Source organism: Thunnus albacares, chromosome 2 (genome assembly GCF_914725855.1).
Source record: "Thunnus albacares chromosome 2, fThuAlb1.1, whole genome shotgun sequence".
NCBI classification, from domain to species: domain Eukaryota; kingdom Metazoa; phylum Chordata; class Actinopteri; order Scombriformes; family Scombridae; genus Thunnus; species Thunnus albacares.
The window spans coordinates 35,840,962-35,861,442 of record NC_058107.1 but is presented as its reverse complement, the minus strand read 5'-3'; the positions used below and the strand labels follow the sequence as shown (position 1 = coordinate 35,861,442).

General features: G+C 38.3%; 1 protein-coding gene across 1 annotated transcript; it reads right to left on the bottom strand.

Moving 5' to 3' along the window:
• Window positions 1–1,732: 1,732 nt before the first annotated feature.
• On the bottom strand, window positions 1,733–19,149 carry p2rx7 (purinergic receptor P2X, ligand-gated ion channel, 7). The gene is made up of 13 exons (XM_044332805.1): window positions 18,948–19,149; window positions 16,411–16,558; window positions 16,242–16,313; window positions 15,363–15,435; window positions 13,922–14,018; window positions 13,381–13,461; window positions 12,907–13,042; window positions 11,026–11,162; window positions 9,670–9,760; window positions 8,323–8,388; window positions 5,310–5,414; window positions 4,989–5,096; window positions 1,733–4,675 (listed from the first exon to the last, which is right to left on the bottom strand). The coding sequence occupies exons 1-13, from the start codon at window positions 19,064–19,066 to the stop codon at window positions 4,169–4,171; spliced, it is 1,740 nt and encodes a 579-aa protein (XP_044188740.1). The 5' UTR covers window positions 19,067–19,149; the 3' UTR covers window positions 1,733–4,168.
• Window positions 19,150–20,481: the final 1,332 nt, after the last annotated feature.

The following is a 20,481-nucleotide window of genomic DNA, read 5'->3' as shown; positions in this document are numbered from 1 at the left end:
CCCCCTTTAATCAGGGGACCAAATATTGCTGGAGGGCCTAATTTGTGAACCACTGTTCATCCTCAGAGAAAACAGACTCTGTGTCTGATGTAAACGTAAAGGAAAAACCGCTCGAGTAACACAGGGCCACGTTCTTAAAACATATTTCTTCATTGGGAATATACGCTAATCTAATTTACTGGAACCCGACCTTCGTCATTCCTCATTCCAGACCATTTTGAAAATAAAATAAAATTACACATGCTAACACATTTGCCACCAGCAGCGTGTCCTCTTCAAACTCCGGTGAACAATAGCAGCAGTGAGGGCTCAGCGGATGAGTAATGGGAGGAAACGAGGATGTCTGCCGCTGAAACAAGTCGTCGAGAGCTATTTCAGGCCTGGGGTTGTTTAACAAAGAGCCCTTATTTTGTTCAAATGGACCATTTATAAAAACAATGGCCGAGGTCTGGAGCCGGAGTTGGGAAAGAGAAGGGTTGAGAGTGCTCGTAAATGTCAAATAGGCCACCTGAAGAATAGCCTGGAGTGTAAACAGCTAATATTATTCCAACTATTATTGTGCTGGATCTGACGGAGGAAGTGTCCGACTGTGTAAAGACCGACCGGGAGGAGAGGAGAGGATTTTAATCTAAAATATATTGTGTATATATATTATATATAAATCAAAAGGGGAGCTGCAGTGAACAAGGCCGTCTTACACCAGCTGCAGATGTGCTTTTATTCCTTAATTATTGCTTGTTTGGTTTGTTTTTTTGTTGTTGTTTCATTTTAAAGGTGCAGGTAAAAAATAATTTGCTTTACAGATCAGCTATAAGTCATTAATAAGAGCATATTTCTATATTCCACATATTAAAACTGGAACAGCAAAGTGATTCTACTGAGCTATGAAAACATCTTAATCACAAGTAAGAGTCTTGCATTTAAAATCCTACTAAATTAAATCAGCTGCGACTGATATATTAATGACATTTATCAGTAAGTACGTTATTAATACTGATGAGTTAATGTGGAGCTGGTTTGAAGCTGCTTTATAAGATAAATCTGAGAGGTCTTCAGATGATACATCAGGTAAGAAAGAAGAAAAGAAAAGTTCCGTTAAAATATATTTGGTGTCATTTTTCAGAACTGTTCTTTCATCTTTGCATATTTGTGAAATATCGGGGAGTTTTACCTCTTCGGGCCTCAAACAGATATTTATTTGAGGGGAAATGTCTCTCTGGTGGATCTAACTGCAAACAAATCACACATCTGAAACATCACAAATTGTAAAACGCAATAAGCCAAAAGTTTTTTTGAACCACCGGTTTAATCTTTAACAATGTAGTGTCATTTATAAGCGTATCATTATGTTATTTTATGTACATTTTTTGACTGAAAAGTAACTAAGCTGTCAAATAAATGAAGTAAAAAGTACAATATTTCCCTCTGAACCGTAGTGGAGTAAAAGCATCATAAGTAGCATAAAATCAGTACCTTAAAATTGTACTTAAGTACCGTATTTGAGTAAATGTACTTAGTTACTTTCCACCACTGATTGTAAAGTCAATACTTCTGTCCATCAATGATTGGTCAGCAGTGATGTTACAACTCGACACAGTATCGACCTTTCAACACAGTTGTTGTGTTGTGGCAAGATGTTTCGACACGTCACGTCACCCTAAACGAGGCCTCGTTACGTCACACTTGTATCAGAGAGTGTGCAGTGTTTAAAAAACAGCTGTTTCAAAAGTGATCAGTTTTAATAACATAAACTTTATTGAACAAATTAACAGAGCTGCAACGATTAGTCGATTTTGATCATCGATTGATGGCTTTAGTTCCAGATTCTCAACAGTCAATATTTTCTGGTTTCTATCGTCTTCTTATGACAAAATCAGGGCTGCGACTATTTTCTCGATGAATCATTTAGTTGTTTAAACAATAAAATATTATAAAATATCAATCGCTGTTTCCCAAAGCCCAATGTGACAACTTCAGACGTCTTGTTTTGTCTACAACTTGAAAGATATTCAGTTTATTGTCACAGAAACCAGAAAATATTCATCGAAGTGATAAATGTCAGTGTTGCGTTCACTAACACGTGTTTCTGCTGAAAACAAGCAGCCAAAAACATCTGGTAACGCAGGTTGAAGTTCAGGAGAATCAGAAACACGAGTTCAAGCATATCAGGAAATAAAAGATTTGTTCTTATTGAGTATATTTTATTAGAAAACAAATGCGTGAGTCCCTCATGTGTCTGATTTTTTTTCTCACATTTCAACACATTTACATCATTTTGTGGTGAATTGTAACACAAACGTAAGTTGATTCAATTACAGCGGGGATTACGGATGATCTACGACCACCTTCTGCCGCTATCGCACCGACACCGCGAGCAGATATGAGAAATGAAGCTTCTTATCTTCGTCTGGAGACAGATGTATTTATTTTGGAACATTGGTGTTGGTTGTTTTCTCTTCTCTCGGCTACAGCAGCTGCACAGTCTCTCTGAAGCTGCCTTTGTGCCCCGCTATAATCTCCAGTTTCACACAGACTCCATTAAACAGGGTAAACTGGTCGCCACTATTCATTATTAGAAACAAGTAAACAGTGTGCAGTGCACAGGGCATGATGGGAAATGGGAGGAAAAAGTTTAAAAGGATTAGTTTTTGCCTCAAAAGTTTTTGTTTTTTTTTCTGACCAACAAAGTCAAAAATGATTCAAAGGTTTTATCCAACTAATCAATATTTACAGAAACGACAGACGTTAATATAAACTGTACTTGTTGGGAACTCGACCATCAATTTACATTCCTTTGTTTTGTTTGGCGTCACTGAATTAAACAGGAATTTTTGGTTCTACTTCATTTATTTGTTATTTTAAATTTTATATTCATAAATCAAAAAAACTTCAAGCAGGAAGCCAAACTTTTCTGAGCTGATTTATCAATGATAAACAATATATTTCATCTGTAACATCTGTACAAAACAGCTAAAGGATGTTTTTAATTGATTACTAATATTACTGCTGTTATTTGTGAATGAAACTTGCACACAAACGGAGTAGAATAAGTCGCCTTATGTGGCAATTTTAGTGGCTTAATTATATTAATTTTAATCAAATGTCATGAATGTTCACTTCCTCATCTACAGGTGACATTCATCAGGCTGAAACAAGCAATTTAAGGCGAGTTTAGAGAGTTTGTTGAATCAAAATTGGAACGATTGTACAAACGAAGCTCACAGAAGAAAATCAGATTCAGGAGAAGAATAAGAAGAACGGTGTGTTTGTTTGTGTCGTCTGTTATGTAAAACTGTCTGACTTCTTCTCTCTCATTTGAGTCCAACTCAGAACTGAAAGTGCAGCTGCTGTTGTTGCTACATTCATGTTAATCCTGCAGTTGAATTGATTCAGTTTTCCTCTGACGCCTTCGCATCTCATCAGGAAACAAAAGTTAACATTAAAAAAACAAACAAACATGTTTTTAACTTTTTGACAACTTGAAAAATGTGTCAAAAATGTGAAAAACATTCAAACTCAACTGGAAACGTCCTGGATGCTCGTTACTCATACTTTAATCGTCTCACCAATACCTGAAGTGTGATCAGGTATTGATCAGGTGTGATCATTTGGCACCATTTTCACACAGAGCTGACAGAGAAACATAAAAAATAGGCACATTTTATTACATTTCTTTGGCATCATCATTTAAAATCTAGTCTAGATAGAGGTGTTTGCCATGACCCATGTAGGTTTGTTTGAAGTAGCGATGCTTATCTATCCCATATCGGAACAAAAACCTTCATCTTTCCATATGATATGACGGATGCAAACACATTCCTGGCAGGAGAAATGTTAGTGCTGTTAAAAATGCTGTTTCTTCCCTATAAAGGTAAAAAAAAAGCTGCTTAAAGAGAGTAAAACGGAGAAAAATTGCTTCAAAGATATTTTTTTTACTGAGCAGCCAAACGACTTGACAGATGATCTTTGGAAACGCGGTGATTCATTGACTTGTGAGGTTTTTCTTCCTCCTTTTCATCCCTTTATGACCCGACACAAGCTGACAAAAACGACTTATTTTCTTTTTACACCAAGCTGAGTGAAGTTATTACATTTTTTTTGCTTTGTAAGGCAGATTTAACAAAGACACTGTTAGTAGGTCAGTGAGCGGAGGGAGGAAACACTCCTCTCACAGCTCTCCGTTAGCAGAGGCCTGCACGGACGCCGTCCTGGCTGGCGTGAAGCCGCCGTACTGTCCGTCCGGGCTCGGATACTCCTCCCTGATTCTCCGCACGCAGCAGCTGGGGACGGCAGGGTGGGTGTCTTCCGGTGGGACCCCAAACCTCCAGCTGATGTACTGCGTGTAGGCGCAGTGACGCAGGTCGGCGGTCTGACCCCGATCAGCCGGCGGACACAGAGGGTCCCGGTACAAAAGCACGGCCTCCAGCAGGGAGCGGCTCAACACCAGCCGCTCAAACAGAGGAGACGTGGTGATGCAGGCGCCGTCGCTCCGCCGGCAGCACAGCTGCTCCTGAGGGAGAGACGACGGAGAGCAGCGGTCACACTTACACCAGGCTGGACGACTGGGTCTGTCGTTCGGGTCGGGTTTAGGGGCGTCAGGAGGCTCAGCGTTGTGATCCATGCCGTTGTCCGGCTGTAGCAGAGAGAGCACGGCTCTCAGGTGTCCTGTGTCCTCCTGTCAGGACGAGACGATGGATCCAACATTTAAAATGATAATGACATATATAATAACATATATAACATAGGTCTAGTTGTTTTAAGCCATTTTAATGTGCAATAATTACATATTATACCTTTAATGTCTTTTTCCAACATGTTTTTATGTTCATTTTATGTCTTTTTCATGTGAAGCACAAGGTGCATGTAATTTCTTTTGTTGTAAAGCACTTTGAGCTGCATTTCTTGTATGAAAGATTCTATATAAATTAAGTTATTATTATTATTATTATTATTATTATGAGGATCTAACTTCTGTGCAGCAGGTTTACCTTGCGTGGCTGAACCAACATCGGCTTGACGTCTTGTAAACTTTTCTTCTGTGATCTCTTCACCAGTCGAATGTTGTTCTCATCAACATAGGACACACACAGGATGCACTGCAACACACACACACACACACACACACACACACACACACACACACACACACACACACACACACAGATACTCAGAATGATCAGAAACTTGCTGATTATGCTAATAAGAACAGTTGTATAAAAATAAAAGTGTGTATAAAATAGTGTCTTCTATATTGCTACTGGTTCACAGATCATCACAGATGTCACAACATCTTTATGCTTTGACTTCACCTTCTGTTTGTCTTGGACCGACTCCACTTTCTTCTCCGAGTAGTTTTGTCCGACTTCTGCAGAGTAGCAGCTGGTTTCGATCAGCCAGTCGAGCAGCACGGTCGTCTGGAGAGAAAGAAAGAAAGAAACAGGCGAGAAGTTTAGTCAGTTCGTCCACATCACAACACACCTCATCTACACTTTATCAACAGTCATCACACAGTGCTGAAGTGTCAGAAGATGCAGTTCAACTAACGACCACTAGATGCTGCTCCAAGCAAACACTAACTGGGAAAACGTCTCTGTCCAAACAAAGGTTTTTGGGGTGTTTTTGCAGTGCGGTCAGGGTCCATTAAGCTTTAAAGACAATCATGAGAGAAATCTTTGGTCACCAATCCAAACTGTGCTCCTAGACTGACAACTGATCATTCTGGAGCTTTGGAGACCAAAGAAGACTTTCTGCGATCAAGTTTTTATTTAGTTAGATCCAGTATACTGTAAAAGTAAATGATCAGCCCCTACATACCTCTCTAACACCGAACATAGATTATTCTATAATAAACACACAAATATGATATTCTTGTCTATTTATGTACATTAAAACATTCGTCAACTCCTCTTTACTCCTCCAGTCTTTAAAGTTTCACCACCTCTCTTCTCCCATACTGGATGACACATGTAAGGCAAAAAATAACAAATCTATTTAAAAAAACACACAAGAAAAGGAAAAAAAAGAAAAGACACCAGTTATAAACAACCACAAAACATATCTTGATGTACAGACAAAATTACCCAGTCTGGGTTATATACATTAATTTCCCTAAAAGATTATATAAAGATTAAAGCAATAAAAGTCTTCTCTGAGATTTTGTAACATTCATTAATGACTCATCATTTAGAAGTAAAAACATGAGGTAAACTACAAATATGAGTTCCAGTTACATCAAATAGCACATGTGCAACTCTAGAATAAAAATACTTAACGTCTGGACAATCTTATATTGTATGAAAGATACTGCAGGTTCCTTCTTCATTATCATTACACAAGGAACAAATAGGTTTGAGACAAAGCTGGAGCTGGAAGCATTTCATGGCAGTCAAATAAAATCTATGAATGAAATCATTTGATGGTTAAAAGGTAAGTGTTGAGGTAAGTGTCAGTGTCAGAAATCTCATAATGTGACTGTACCTAAAGTTTAAGGGGAAAACACACTCGTTCTCTTAAATACCTTCATGACACACAAAAATCATAACGATGGAGATGAAACAAAGAAGAAATTTGTTTGGCTTCTGCAGATGGATGACGAGTCTCTGCTTTCATTTACTTTTTTCTATTTACATCGTAGCGTTAAGATTAACAACACATTCATCTCACAATCTGAAGGCCTCAAACTGACGTCATACAGTCTGATGCAGATTGTGACTAAGACTTTATTACAGGTGTCTCGCACAACGTGACATGCAGTAAATGTTCACCATAGTGGATGTCACACAGTCTGAAGGGGCCATAACATCTGTGTATTTTCTATTTTTTGAAAGTGTCCGACCTTTTGCCCAAATTTGGATTTTCTGGCTACAGTAGATCTTCATCTTGTACTAAATGCAGCAGCAGGATATTAACTAGGACTGGCCACGGATCCCACATCACTCCTGTTTTAGCCTCACTGCATCGGCTGCCAGTGAAGTTCAGGATTGACTTCAAGATTCTCTTAATCACTTATAAGGCCTTACACGGTTTAGCTCCTGCATATATATCCAAGCTACTGAGCCCGTATACTACCATGCAGTCACTTAGGTCTTCCAACCAAAATCTGTTGGCCGTACCACGAGCCAAACTAAACACCAAAGGCGACTGTGCTTTTGTTAACCTTAACCCCTAAACCCTAACCCTAACCCTGACCCTAACCCTAAACCTAACCCGACCCTAACCCCGACCCTAACCATAACCCTGACCCTAACCCTAACCCCGACCCTAACCCTGACCCTATACCTAACCCCAACCCCACCCAGACTTTGGAACAACCTCCTCACTTCCATCAGATCAGCTGAATCTGTTGACTGTTTCAAAAAAACACCTAAAAACCTACTTTTTTTAAAAACGCTTTCTCATAACATTTGATAAATTCAAGTGTGTGCTCTGGGTGATGACTGTATGCTTGCTGTGTTCATATGTGTGAGATGTCTGTATGTGTTCTTGAATGTGTCTTTCATGGTTTTTGTGTCCTATTTTCTTTGTGTCCCAATGTCACTGTAAAGCACTTTGTAACCTGTGTTAAAAAAGGTGCTATATAAATAAAGTTTTACTTACTTACTTACAGTAAGTGAAAAACACAGCAAAAAATCCAGACTGCATAAAACCTGTTGTCCCAAATAACCCACACTAATTCACAGTATTGTGTTTGCAGTGAGTATACAACAAATGGAGCTTCCTACACATCTCATACTAAAAGAGAAAGGACTCAAAACCTCCCACGAAGGACATGTTATCATCTGCGACTTCAGACGAACCGCTTTTGTCTTCTGCAGATTTTTTCCAGCTGTTTCCTCATCTGTTTTTCTTCTTTTTTTTTTTAAATCAGATTCCAGCAGCTGCTCATTGCATTTTGTGACAGGACGTATCCAACCAAAGCACACTCGACCTATTTAGTCTGCAAGCTGTCTGCTCAGAATTAGTGTGTAGTTCTGGATCTGGGATGCAACGATAAACATATGTGACAGATGCATTGTCCATGTTTTATGTGGTTTCCGCTAAAATTATTAAACTGGACGAGCTAAAGTCTGTGATTTCCTTCTATAGCGCAGCTGAGTTTTTACTCAAACATCTTGCCTCCTGCAGCTTTCATCTTTCTGACTGAGTTTATTCAGCTCTTTGTCGTCGGCCAGTAGAGAAAAATCATTCATTTCGTCCAAATTCAGAGTCCAAGTCTGGACTTCAACAGTGACTCCTGCTGTGTTCAGAACTAATGGAGGACAAATGCATGAATGGACACTTGTGTGACTGCAGCTCCTACTGTGTGTGTGTGTGTTCTCTCACCAGAGCGTAGTATGACAGCGTTGATCCGATGTAGATGATGAGCTGAATGAAGCTGAACCTCCCCGCCTGCAAAAACAGAACAAACTGCCACTTGTTTGTTTTTCCATTTTTTCCCCCCACTTTCTTCTCCAGAGTCAGAAACTTTTAGAGAGTTTATGAGTTTCTGGAGGCAAAGAGGACATTGACAAATAAAGTTAATGATACAAAATGTTCAGCATCAGTGACCTGTAACATTATTTTATTCATCAGATATGGCATGTTGGACAGTTTCCTCTCAGCCACAACAAGAAATACACACATAAAGTCAGACACTAAGTCATATCACAAGGGCCTGCAATACAAGCCTTAATTGGTTTAAATTTTAAGATTAAATTTAACATTTTGTCGTGATTATTTATGTGATTTTATGTGACTTTATGTAATAAGACTGAGGACAGGATTCAAATAAAAAAAAAAGGAACACAAACGTAAAAGTAAATTTAATTCAGGAGATCTTACCTTCTGCATTAGAGCTGCAACCATTAGTCAATTAAGCGATTAGTCAATCGACAGAAAATTAATCGCCAACTATTTTGAATAATTGAATCAACAGAATAATAGTTGAAGTAAAGTTTCTGAGCAAAAATGCCAAAGATTTGATGGTTCAAAGCTTTCAATTATACTTCTTATACAGTCCAGGTATCATCGGATAATTCGTCATTTTTGGTTTCAAACGTAAAAACGAATCGGCTTGATGTCCGCAGACGTGTTCGATACTCAATCCAAAAATGAATAACGATAAAACCAACCTGCAAAAACCAAAAACGTGACGGGTTTGATTGGTTTTTCGTTATTTGATTCTGACACCAAAAACGTTTGTTTTGAAACAAACAACAGATTTACTGTTTTTTGTTTTTTGAATTACGAATGAATTACGAATTATCCGATGATACCTGGAACTTATACTACTGTAACTTTAATATTTGGGTGTTTTGGATGATTTGTTGATCTAAAATGAGGACAAATAAGACATCAATGTTTTCCACCATTCATCACCAAGTGATTAATCGATTAATTGAAAAAATAATCACCAGATTAAATCGATAATAAAAATAATCATTAGTTGCAGCCCTGTTTCACATTATAATCAATATGTGTGGTGCTACTGTTTTTTTTTGGACAAGATTTTTATTTTGTTTTTCCTTCAGGTCAAACAAAATCTAGTGTGTCTAGTCTCTCTCTCTTTAAGTGATGATGAAACAACAAAAAACAGGAAAAGACAAGCAAACAAATGAAAACTGTGGGTAACACAGAGAATCTCTGACATCATTTATAAAAATAAAAAGAGAGAAAAAAAAATGAACCCACATGTCCGAACACCATGACATCAAACCTGATCCCGAATGCTTTGTACAGCGTTCGCTCCTCCACTCCGTTCACCATGTTGTACTTTGCGTACCTGAAACCAGTAGATATGATAAACACTGAATACTGAGAGTCTTTAACACAACAAGATGTGACAGTTAACTTCAGTCAGCCTGCTTCACGTTACAGAAATGTATTCATAAAGTGTATTTGACTCTTCTCGCTGTCACCAAGCAGCAACCTCTGGGGCTGAGAAATGAAGCTAATGCTGAAACTGCAGTTCCTCACATGGCCACTTGAGACAAGTCATTTCTGCAGATAACCATCTCTTGTCCAGTTTGTCGCCTCATGTAACAATAACTCAGGTGTATTTTATGATTCACGGTTGTCTTTTGATGCTCAGATGACTAACGTGGTGCAATCCTGCTTTGTCCAACTGAGACGTTCAACCACAATTAGGTCAATCCTCTCGTTAGACTTGACTACTGCAATGCACTTCATTTGGGTCTATGTGTATATGTGTATATGGGTATATGTGGGTGTATGCAGGCGAAACATGCTGCTTCCAGGCTTTTAACAAGTTTTAAGAGAAGCGATCACATCACACTGACACTTGCTGCCTCTAACTGGTTGCTTCTGAGCTTTAGAATTGATTTTACTGCTTGTTTTTAAAGCCTTGCTTTGTCCATATGAGCCTGATCGCTGCTTGAGATCCTCTAGCAGGACCCTATTAACGGTTCCTAACTCTCATCGTGTCACTGAGGGTGAACGGTAAATGGAACCTCTTTAAAATCTGTTCTAAAAACTAATTTTTATATTCTGGCTTTTTCTTAACTGATGAGAATTTGTGTAACTGTTCTTGATTATTTTATCTTTACCTTTGTGTTTTGGATTATTGGATTGTTTTGATTATTTATTTGCTCTTTACCTCTTGTTTTTAAATCATAAAGCACATTGTAACTTCACTTTGAAACGTGTTTTATAAATGAAAGTTATTATTAGTGATGAGTCTTAATTACACATGACCTTCCAGCCAGTCAGTGTCCTCCACAGCTACAGAACACACTAAAAACATGTTGTGATTATTTATTTAATTTATTTCAGAAGCTGTAAGACAGATTTGCATTCAGTCTTGATCGTCTAAATACGTTTTCCAACATACAAAAATAAACTGTGAGGAATAACTGAGGATTTTATTGTTTTTATGTCAATTCTGCAAAAATAAAAATGCAAGATATTGACAGAAAATATCCAAGCCTATGACACACGATAGTCACGACTTTCCAGTGAGCAGAAATGTTCAAACAGTACATGAACATAAAGAACTTGACCTTTGACCCCAGTGACCCTCCCCCTCACCTGAAGTTGAGGCCGGGGTAGAGGGTCCTGTTGCTCTCTTTCTCATCCAGACGTCTGAAGGAGTATCTGGGCAGGCAGCGCCTCATGAGCCGGTCCAGGTTGCAGTCCCATTTGATCTGGATGCCGATGACGCCCCCCTGTGGTCAACAGTGGAATTAGATTCAACACAAAACCTCAGATGAGGCCTTTTTTACATCAAGGGCCCATATTTATCAAGCTTCTCAACAGTAGGAAATCACTCTAAACTGGCCAAACATTCTCAGAGTGATGCAGTTTTGCTCCTCCTCTCAGGACTGGGAGTAAAACCACTTTATAAACGTTTTAAACTGAGGAAATCACTTCTATCTCAGCCAGTATTTAAGACTCCAATTTCCTCCTCATGTTGGTGATATAAGTTTCCAGCAGGTGTAGTTTAAGGCGAATTGGACAGTGGAAGAGAAGATGTCGTACAGCGGTGACCACAATCTATACATATATATGCAATATACTATATATACACACACTAGATGCTGCGATATTATGGGAGTTGAAGTGATTGAATAGAGCCAATTTCACACAGCTGTCAGGGTGGAGCAGGTGGACCCAAATGCAGAGACGGTGGGCAGGGACAATCCGATGCAAATATTTTTTAATGACAAAAGCAAAAAGTCATCGGAACAAACCAGAACGCAGGAGACACAGGAACATCAGACAAAAACAGACACCTCGACAAAGACCGAACTGAAAACTGGACTATAAATACACAGGGAGTGACTGCAAATGAAACACAGGTGAGACACATGAAATAATCAAACACAGGAAGTAAAGTGACCAGACACAAGGAGGAAATATTACAAAATAAAACGAGAACTAAAGTAAACAAACAGGTGACACAAAAAACACAGGAGGAACACACAAGGGAACAGAGAAAACCAAAACCAGGAAACAAATGAAACCCTAACCCTCAAAAAGTCCAACTAAAAACAGAGAAAGTCTGAGGGCATCAGAAGGACAACAACAAAAACCAAGAAAGTCAAAAGAACAAAAACACAAAGAGTCCAAAAAACAGAAAAAGTCCCAGTAAGACGTGACAACAGCTGAGTCAAACTAAGCCTTCCTACTATTTTAACTGACTTAATAGGCTACATTTATTTTTTTTAACCCATGTGAGTAGCTGTGTCTCCAGTCTATGAAGGCTGAATGATGTGTATACATCTATGTAAGAGCACTAAATGTCATCATAGTTTCTACTTTGTAGCTCTGAATGTCATAAAACAGCGACATCACGCTCTCTTCTAGGAGTAGCCTTCCTCCTTACTTACGCTTCATAAATGAGTTTGATAAATACATATTCAGACCATGTTCCACATTTGAGGAGGTTCAAACAAAGTTCACAGGTGCGAAGGGTTAAAGACTCGAGTTTGATGCGATAAGAAAGATTTTTTACATTGAAGAAACATCAACTAATTTATTTTTTGTACCAAAAATGGTGAACGGAGCACTTCTAGAGAATAAAAACAGCTCATGTTAAAGTGACACTGCTGCTCAGACTGAAGACAGTTTGTTCCTTTTTTTTTTTTTTTTTGGACTGTTTCATTTCAACTTTAGCTGATTCCTCACTGAGGACAAATGACTCACAAATTTTACCACAACTGGGCCTTGTGAAGAGGAGAGAGGAAGAGAAACTCAAGAAACTGAGAGTAGATGGAAGTAGGTACATGAACAACATCCTGTTGGCAACGTTCATCATTGCCAAACATCAGCTGAAGCAGAATTTACTGTATATATATGTTCTTTTTTTAGACAACAACCTATTGGACTCAGTTCTGTTAAGATCTCTGCTATAAAGTTAGTCTGTAAAATGTTTTAACTAATAAGAAACATTCAGACGTGTACTCCCACCTCTATCGCCATTTCAGAGAACTTTTCTCCGGCCTCTCGTACAATGTCTCCCAGTTTGAAGATCGGACACAGGGAGTCGTTTTCCCTCTTACAGCTCTTCAGGTAGGCGCCGTTCATCTCCGGGAGGATGTTCCTCCTGGAAGACACGACAGACTCTGATGTGTCAGGTGGAGACGCTTTTCTACTTTGACAAAAATAAAATCTTGCAGGAAAATATTCATGTCATTCATGCGAAATATTTCACTTATTTCCACAGAGAGATGAAGACACTGCAATGTGAACTGTAGCACAGGTAGAAACGACTCCCTCATTCCATCAATGTAAAATATAAAGCAGTTGTTTGGAGGGGAAAAAAAGCAAATAAAGCAAAACTTTTTCGAAATGCCAACGATTAAAAGTTTTCAAAACTGTCCCTCCTTCTGCATGAAGTCAGAAAACTGTGTGAAACATTTTAATCAGAAGCAGAAATCTCACCGGATGTAGTTGAAAGCCGGAAATCTGATGTTGTTTTTGATGAGGACGGTGAAGTTCTCAGCTGCTGCCAGCAGAGCAGGTCTGCAGCATGGACAGTTCAAAACACTCAGCATGTTAGCACAATGTTTGCTATGTAACTTCCGGCATGTTAGCATGTTAGCATGCATACATTTAACATGGTAACAGAGTCCAGAAGGACAGTCACACATGTTTTCTTCTTCACGCTCTCTGTTTCAGCACATTCAGTTTGAAATAAAATGATGGATCCTACATTAAAGTAAGAAGTCTCAGTTGAGCAGGTTAACATCAATATAGAAAGTTGTCTTTTAAATTACATAGGAGATATAGTTGTAGTAGACTTGGCACTTTGAGTTGTATCCACTACAAAAAAATGTGTAACTGTCTGAATACTTTCTGTAACATTTTGCATGTCAGCATGTTAACATTAGGATATAAGCATGATGCATGATGACTCAACATGTAAGAGTTTAAATTCCTGAATGAGACGCCTACATGACAAAATCCTGATCTGACAACAAACCTCGGAGGGTTTGTCTTGGTTTCGACGGGACACCATGCAGAAACCTCGCAGGTTTTCTTTAACACATCGAACTTCACACATGATCCCGTCTGAATCCCTGCAGGAGGAAAACAAACAGTCCTTTAGACTCCACTGACTGTCATAACAGAGTCTGTTGATCTGTAATCCAAATCTTTAATTAAGCAGAGAGCTGAGAACTAAAGCTGGGTGAAGCTAAAACTGCAACACATCAATGAGAAATTCCTCTGCTTCTCGTGGTGTCAAATGGCAGCCGAACAGAAGCCGGAACAGGCAGCTTAATGTCTGTCCTGTCTCATCCTCACGACCAGAGATGTTGTAGTTTCACCCAGTTTTTCTAATTAAATTATACAGTCTTTGTTTTCATGTTGGTGGGAAATATTTTGTTCACAGAAAATGAAAAATCTAAACTTAAAGGACCAGTGTGCAGGATTTAGTGTCATCTAGTGGTGAGGTTGCAGATAGCAACCAACTGAATACCCCCCCTCCCGCCCTTCTAAGTGTGTAGGAGAAGCTACGATGGCCGCTAAACTCGCAACAAATGCAAAAGACCCTCTCTGGAGCCAGTGTTTGGTTTGTCCATTTTGAGCAACTGTAGAAATTCGGCAGTGCAACATGGCGGTGCAACATGGCGGTGCAACATGGCGGTGCAACATGGCGGTGCAACATGGCGGTGCAATATGGCGGTGCAACATGGCAGTGCAACATGGCGGTGCAACATGGCAGTGCAATATGGCGGGCTCTGTGGAAGAGGACCTGCCCCCTATTTAGATATAAAGGGCTCATTCTAAAGGTAACGAAAACATAACAACTCTTATTTCCAGGTGATTATACACTAATGAAAACATACTTATTACACTTATAATATACTTATTATATTTATATTATATTCCATTTCTGCCAAGTCCATTCTGTTAGACGCCACTAAATTCTGCACACTGCACCTTTAAAGACATTTCCTTTAGCAGCAGGAAATGGCTCCATGCAGAAAAACTCACCAGTGATGCCACCAGACACAAAGCCAGAAAACAAATTTGGTTGGATGACATCACTTGTCAGGATTTCTGGGTAATGAAGTCCTTTAAAGTCCCTCAAAACTTGGATTCAAATCTAGTATTTCTACACGATTAAGTAACCAAAATTTTTGTAACTTTTTCAGAAAATTTTGAGTTGCAGTTGTACAACATTGCTCAAAGTAAGAAGCTGATTTTAAAAAAAAAAAAAAAGTGTTTTCAGGGCCTCTAAACTTCTGAAATTGACAATTGTCCTTTTCCATCTGCAGTTCAACTCCAACAGTAGTTCTTTCTTTTGTGTTGTTTCTCGTCTCTCTGCCCTCGATTCTTGGCGTCTCTCTACTGTCGATACCTAATAAAGCCATAAAATTCTCCCCGCACTTTATAAAAATAAATAAAAGTTATTGTACCATGGCTGAGCTGGTCCCAGTCTCCTTTCTTACAGTCCTTGTCAGTCCGACACAGTCTGCCTTTAAGGGGAACCTGGAATATAAACACTGCTGCAAAATAAGAAAGTTTTGCTAACTTTTCATCTGAACCATTAGCAGCACGATCAGCTGTTACAGATCAAAGCCTCGTGAATCCGAAACACTCGTAAGAGGCTGAGAGCATCTTAAAGATGGGTGCACAATTTTTCAAGTCTGTCAGGTGTCCATATGAATAGTGAAAGAGGTTTTCCTCGCTGTAATCATTCCTCCTGTTCATACTGGATATTAAAAGATCCTTCAAATGTGCTTTCAATGTAAAAATCCACAGTGTGTCCACACAGTCATTTAAAAGTCTCTGTGAAGCTTATATGAGGCTTCATCAGTCTGAGTTAGTCACATCAAGTGGATATCTGACACATTTACAGTCTTTTTAAGCATTAAATTCCCTCTTTCGGTGGTAGTAGTATAGAAACAAAAAGAGGAACTTTGGCACTAAAAAGACTAACGTTGAAAGATATCTACTTGATTTGACTCATTTGGACGCTGAAGCTTCATATTAGCCTCAGATAAACTTTTAAATACATTTTTTGCACAGAAGGAGGACATTATGAAGGGATCTTCTAATGGTCAGTATGAACAGGAGGAATGATTACAGCAAGAAAAACATGTTTCACTGTTCATTTGGGCTCCTGACTGTTGTTTTCAGACAGACTTTAAAAATTGTGAACTCGTCCTTTAACTTCTAAGATTGATCGTTATCAGGAAACGAGGCCCTGGTTGATCTTGTTAACATTAAAGTATTTTAAACTATTTAAAATGAGATGAATAGTAATAATGATGATAATAAGAATAAAAGAGCACCTCTGGACAGTTTCCTTGCTTCTGATTCTTTGTCACAATGACGTTGGTCACCACAAAGAAAGAGTTTTTGTCCTAAAATGAAAAAGATGATGAAAAAAAGTCTTTTTAAAAAGTTTTCCCCTTTGACATACAAGCAAACATAAAAGCAGCTTTAGATTCCAGCTCCCACCTGTGCGGGTCCACTGTAGTCCACCCCATCCCAGACCACGTCCCCGACCCCGGGCAGGTGCATCCGGGCCACACCTTTCACTTTGGTGGTGACAGAACTCACCACCAGGTCGAACTCCTGGTACTCTTTGTTCCACAACAGCATGATGCTGCAAAATAAAAACAACACAAATAAACTTAATGTGAAGCAGAATAAAAACAAAACAGAGAATGATGCATAAAAAAAACAGTGTAGAAGCTATTTAATTTGTTTTTTGTTTCATTAATAATTATTAAAAGGTGCAGTTTGGAGAATTTAGTGGCATCTAGCTCAGTGGTCCTCAAACTGGGCTCTGGGGACCCTCAACAAAAAGGGGAATAATTTATTTTCACTATAATTCCTCCATAAATAACACAATGACAGAATGTTTAACTATTCTGGTCATGACTTTCTGTAATAAAACATCTAAAAGCAAAAATCTTATCAGTCTAATTTGTGTCAGTTTTGGGTCCTTGATGTGAAAAAGTTTGAGAACCTCTGATGCAGTGGAACAGACTCGACAGAAATGGAATATAATATTCATAAGTATGTTTAAATTAGTGTATAATCGACTGAAAATAAGAATCGTTGTGTTTTCATTACTTTAGAATGAGACACGGAGCCCTCCATGTTTCTACAGTAGCCCAGAACGGACAAACCAAATATCGGCTATAGAGAGGACCTTTCGCGTTTTTCATGACCACCGTAGGTTCTCCTTAGACTCACAAGTCTCTAAATGTTTCGCTCATAAAGACTGAGGACAATGTCCCAGGTTTTGTTGTTAAAACTGAGAGGAAACAACTAGAGAGTAAGAAAAAAACCTTCATTGCAGAACCGATCCGAAGTCTTTAGGGCGGCCCTTCATAGTGGGGCGGTGACATGCGGTTCACTACGGAGGAGAATGAAGGGAGAGCATCACTTCCAGTAAAGCGTGTCCTTGACAAAATGTCAGGGGTGTCGGTTCGTTAGCGGCCGTTCTTGCTGCCGGTCAAGCAGCTACCGTGCATTTAGAAATCCCCAGACTTCAGTAGGCGGAGATCTCACTATTCAGTTGGTTGCAATCTGCAACCTCACCACTAGATGCCACTAAATCTTACACACTGCTCCTTTAATATTTGTATTTTTAAGATTGATTCACTGGAGTAACTTCAGAGCTAATTTGCATCTGCAGTCCCCCAAAATCAAAACATACAACAACAACAACAAACAAACAGTGCAAAGCAAAAAAACACACAGAACACAACATACAAAATACAAAGATAGATCACTCTAGATATCTGATTTCGATTGTATTTTCTTTTGCTAGTTGTTCATTTAGTTTCATTATTTAGTTGTTTAGCATATTTAGTTTTTATTTTATTTGTTTTATCTTGAGTTTTAGGGTACTATGGATAGAAACACTGCAAGTCTCTATTGGAATATTGTTGTTAAGCAGAAATGTTCTTTGGACTGTCAGTCAGACAAAACAAGACATTTGTTGTCATCTCCTGGGACAAAAAGTGAAACTGTGAACATCACCATTTGAACATTTATTGAAATGAAACCATGTGAGAAGTTTAGAGGGAAAAATCACTATTTGGTGGAGCTGTTAACAACTCATAGACATGTGAAATGTGACCCCGACTACACACTGCTTTTTGTAAGACGTCAAAAGACAAAAAGGTTGGAAACCACTGGTTTCATCTTTAACAATGTGTTGTATTTTAAAAGCTTGTTATATTATCCATTGTGTCAAATACTTACTGAAAAGTAACTAAAGCTGTTAAATAAATGTAGTGGAGTAGAAAGTACAATATTTCCCTCTGAAATGTAGAAAGTAGCATCACATGGAAATAGTAAGTTCTTATTGCAACATTTCGACCTGCAAGTTCTACTTTAGTACGAAGCCCCTAAAAATAAAAGATCCATGTGTACATCTGAACTCTCAGTTTGCCCTTAAATTACTTTTTTTCTTCAGAGAACAAACCTTCATGTTGAATCTGACTTTTTATTCACGGCTTCACCTGTAGATGACGTTGTTCAGCCATGAACTGAAAAACCTCACAAATACTGAGAAGATGAAATGAGAATGAAATGATATTTAATACATTTACAGTCCTAAATTTTGATCATTTTAACTGTAGGGATTTTTTCTCTTATTGCCCTCACTCATGGTAAACTGATATTTTATTTGTATTTATATTTACTTACTCAGTATTAAAAAGTCTCAAGAAACCAACACTCCAGTATGACAGTGAACACCTCAGAGTCTCATAATCCGGAGTTTTATTCATTTTTACTGTCGCATTTTCCTCTTATTGACTGTTTGTCATTGTTCTCTGAGCTCATGGATAATAAATCCGTGAGTGCAGATTTTACACATACATGTTCTTTTGTTCTTTTGTTTTTTTTCCTCCTACTTCAGTAACAAGCATTGCAATAGAAACAGCAGCCGGGTGCAGTCAGCCGCTCCCGGAGCCTGCAGACAGCTGCGGGGGTTGAAATATCTCCGCTGCCCCCCCCCACACACATCCACTCACCAGATAACCAGCAGAATGGTTCCGTTCAGAATCCACTTCAGAGAGCCGAGCCGGACGCTCTGGATCCGGACCAGCTTGTTGGTTTCATACTTGCAGAGGCCGAGCAGCGTGCACGGCATGATGGTGCTGCAGGAGTCCGGCCGGGTTTCTGTTGTGTCAGGGGGGGGTGGGGGGGTGTTTTTTTTGGGAAGAGGAGGAGGAATCTCTGACTCATTTCTTGACTCTTCTTGACTTCCTGTGTGGAGGGTCACATGTCCAGCGTCCCGCAGCTGCTCTCACAGTCATCATCATCATCATTATCATCATCATCACAGCAGCTGCAACACCCACACAGTTAAATTATGAAATCATTATCTAAACCAAAGGAATGATTTATTATATCCTGTGAGAATCCTTTACTCGAGTATTTCTATTTTATACTACTTCATACCTCCACTCTACAACATTTCAGAGGGAAATATTGTTCTTTTTTTATTCCACTAAACATTTATTTCACAGCTATAATCAGATCTGATTACGTATTTTTATGTTTGTCATTAATTTAGATCACTTTGTAGAGAATCTGTTTTCACTTCAGAGTAAAAAAAAACACATTAAATCTTCTTTGATTGCATGTTATAAAACATTTTTTTTAAAGGCTGCTGCATATCTCTAAATATCACACTGACTGAGACCATTTACATATTAAATACTTTTAATTTTGATACTTTCAGTACATTTTGCAACTTATATACTTTTACTTAAGATTTTGAATCCAAGACCTTTATTTGTAAAGGAGTATTAAGGGTTTTTTTTAATGATATAATAATCAAAAGCAATTACATTTAAAACACTTATATCAGATTCATTCATAAATACCATCTCACACCAGTCAGGATGCACAAACTCAGAAAAAATGTCCAAATGTGAGACAACAGGTGGCAAAGAAATTAATACATAACTTCACAAAATGAATTCTAGATACTGAAATTCAGTTCAATCCTTGTTTTGTTTTTTTTAATATCTTTTAGCATATCAAATATCTTTTTTTCCTCCCTTAGAGAAGCTGTCATGTATTTGTAGAATGTAAGATGCAAAAAAAAAGAATAGATGTTTTGTTATAGAAAATATTGTTTGATGGACTTTAGGCTCATTATTTATAACAGAAGCAGTGGTTTTTGAGTTGTGGTCTGGAGAGGAGAGATGAAATGTGTGGATTGGAATAATAATAATAATAAAATATATTAATAAAGAGTATTTCTCTTCTTCCACCACTGATTTTATCACATCAGAACATTTTTAATCTGATTTACAGATCTAATATGAGTAATGTTATAACTCTGTAAAACATATACTCACTATCTGCAGAATGTATGTTGTTTTTTTAAAAACTTCATTGATGAACACAGACACCGTCCTTTATTAACAATCATCCTACTACTTCCTGTGTAATTCTGTATAACATAAGAGGTTTTAAGATTGAGCTCATGTAACCAACAGCTTCTCTTTACGTGTCTACTGTGACTTTTTAAAGCTTCTCACTCATCCTGGTCAT